The sequence below is a fragment of the Colobus angolensis genome, unplaced genomic scaffold, assembly GCF_000951035.1.
Source record: "Colobus angolensis palliatus isolate OR3802 unplaced genomic scaffold, Cang.pa_1.0 Scaffold17, whole genome shotgun sequence".
In the NCBI taxonomy this organism is placed as follows: Eukaryota; Metazoa; Chordata; class Mammalia; order Primates; family Cercopithecidae; genus Colobus; species Colobus angolensis.
In genome coordinates, this window is record NW_012114821.1 from 1452971 (window position 1) to 1455760 (window position 2790).

Consider the following 2790-nt stretch of genomic DNA (forward strand, 5'->3'; position numbering starts at 1 on the left):
CCCCTCGTTGGTGCTATCAATCATGGACTCCGCGGTCCCATCGCTGGCCACTTCAAAGGTGGGATCCCGGATCCCATCCCTGACCGCGTCGCGCGCAGCCTCCCGGGCCCTGTCGCTGGCCCAGTCACTCGAGGGCTCTCGGATCTCTTCGGGGTCCTCATTGAGGGTGTCCTCACAGGACACTCTCCGCTCTACGAAGTCTGGCCCCAAGCTTCGCTCTGGTCTGTCCTGGGATCGGGATCCGGCCCTTCTCCCCCCACAGTCGGAGGAGAGCGTGAATGCTGACGCTGCGGCAGAAGCCTCCCCGGGGACAGCCTGAACCTGCAGGGAGGGAGGCCCGGGAGGCCCTGGTGTGGGCGAGCCTGGCGCGCAGGACGCTTAGGGGGATAATGCAATGGTTAATAAAGGCGTGGCCCCCAGGCGGCTCTGACACCCACGTGCAAGCTCTAGCATTTCCGGCCGGCACCGGGGCCACTCATTCGTGCTTCCAATTTCCAAGCTGCAAGGGAGCTCAGCGCCTGCTTTCCCTCAATGCCCTCTGGGACCCCGCGTCCCTGCCCTCAGCGGAGCCCCACCGCGAGCCGGCAGGCTCAGAAGCAAGCCCGGGCACCGGCGGGCGCGGACAGGCGACAACGCAGCAGCTGGCAGCGGGGCCGCCACGGGGAGACCCGGGGGAAGAGCTTGGGCTTTGTTCTCCGCGCCAAGAGGAAGAATTATGTTCAACCTATTGGGAGATTTTTAGTACTTTAAAAACTTTGATATACTTTCCAACTTAGAGAAAGTTGCAGGAATAGCACAGGGACGGCTATGGACCCTTTATCCGAATGCCTGGCCGCTGACGCTGCCCGTGAATTTGGTCCGTGTGTATGGCTGTGCACGCGCGTTGCCTCGGAACCGTTTGAGATGCGGTTGGAGACGCTGGCCGCGTAGCCGCGAAGTACTTTCCTGCGTTTTCCTGAACAGAGGATGTTCTACGATGCCGCAGTGCAGTGATCAGAACCAGGACGTTTACTGTGGAGGAATATTATCCCATCATCGCTCACATCACAGTTTTGTCACCCGTCCCAAGTGTTTCTGTAGCTGTCCCCATCTTCCAGGCTCACGTGTGGCATTTAGTTGTCGCGTCTGGGTGTGTGCAGGCGGTTACTAAAATGCCGCTCCATGGAGGGTCAGACTTCTGGACTGCCTGGGACGCCTGCCCAGCTGGCGCTCATGCTGCATTGTGGCCGCGACACGACCAGCGAGTGCCCGCCGCTAGAACGCGCCGCGCTTCGCGTCGGGGCGGCGTGGGTTCCGGGGGTGCGTGGGGGCGGCTGCGGCTCTGCGGGTTGGAGGTGGCCTCCCTTGCTCCTTGTCCCGCGGGCCGGCTCCTCCCTCTGGCAGGCCTGTGGTGCTCAGCCCTGGCTTTGCTGAGGGCAGGGACACAGGGTCCCAGAGAGTGTTCAGGGAAAGCAGGTGCTGAGCTCCCTTGCAGCTTGGAAATTGGACGCAAGTGGGTGCCCCCAGTTCCTCCAGGGATCCGGGTGGGCCCACCTGAGCCATCTCTGTCCCCTCAGGAGGAGCTGCCAACGCTGGGGCTCTGTGCCCCGGGCGAGCGGGCAGGGAGGTGGGTGCAGCTGCTGGGAGGCGGGCAGCTTCCCTGGCTTGCAGGGCCCCGTGCACCTCCCTGCATGGACCTCGACCTTAGGGTCTGTGTAACTGGGTCGTCCCTGTGTGTGACGCTTTTTGGCGCAAGGGTGTCTGGCCCTGGGGCAAGAATTGTATTGGGGAGGGGGACAGCTGGGCCCTGGAAAAAGTAAAGGGAGCCCACTCACTCAGCCTGTCTGGAAGGTTGGCTCTTTGTGAATAAAGATCCAAACGTTCAAGTAAAACACACCTGTAAGTGCATAAATCTAGGACACTGACACCACCAAAGGCCGCCAAGGATGAGGAGCAACAGGAGCTCCCATTCATTACCGGTGGGAAGGCAAAATGGCACAGCCACTGGGGAAGACAGTTTGGCAGGTTCTAAACGCACTCTCACCATACCATCCACAATAGCACTCCTTGGCATTCGTCCAAAGGAGTTGAACATTTTTATATGTGTCCATATAAAAACCCACACGTGGAGTTAGCCGGGTGTGGTGGTGCACACCTGTAATCCCAGCTACTAGGGAAGCTGAGGCACAAGAATCGCTTGAACCCGGGAGGCAGAGGTTGCAGTGAGCTGAGATCTGCCACTACACTCCAGCCTGGGCAACAGAGCAAGACGCTATCTCCAAACAACAAACAAAAATCCCACACATGGATGTTTATAGACGTTTTATTAATAATGGCCAAAACTCAAGCAGCCAGGATGTCCTTCAGTAGGTGAGTGGATAAACTCTGATCCATCCAGACAATGGAATATTGTTCCGCACTGAAAAGAAACAAGCTGTCAAGCCATAAAAAGACACAGAGAAAACTGAAGTGCACGTTGCTAAGTGAGAGAAGCCGGTCTGAAAAGGCAGCAGGCTGTATGATTCCAACTGCAACATTCTGGAAAAGGCAAAACGTGGGGGACAATTAAAGACCAGTGGTTTCCAGGGGTTGGGGGAAGATGGGGTGAAAAGGTGAAGCAAGGAGCATTTTTAGGGCAGCAAAACTACCCCATACAGTACTACAATTGTGCAAACGTGGTTTTTCCGTACCATGGGATCTACACCACCAAGAGTGAAGCCCTAATGTGAACCGTGGGCTTTAGTTAAAAGTCACGTAACGGCCGGCCGCGGTGGCTCAAGCCTGTAATCCCAGCACTTTGGGAGGCTGAGA

The 2790-nt window shown here is 57.6% G+C and overlaps 1 protein-coding gene across 1 annotated transcript in view; it reads left to right on the top strand.

Moving 5' to 3' along the window:
• CCDC166 (coiled-coil domain containing 166) overlaps positions 1–319 on the top strand; it is a 1413-nt gene extending 1094 nt beyond the window's left edge. The window contains exon 2 of the mRNA XM_011938217.1: positions 4–319. Within this exon, the coding sequence (XP_011793607.1) occupies positions 4–319 (316 nt within the window). The remainder of the gene's footprint in view (positions 1–3) is intronic.
• Positions 320–2790: the final 2471 nt, after the last annotated feature.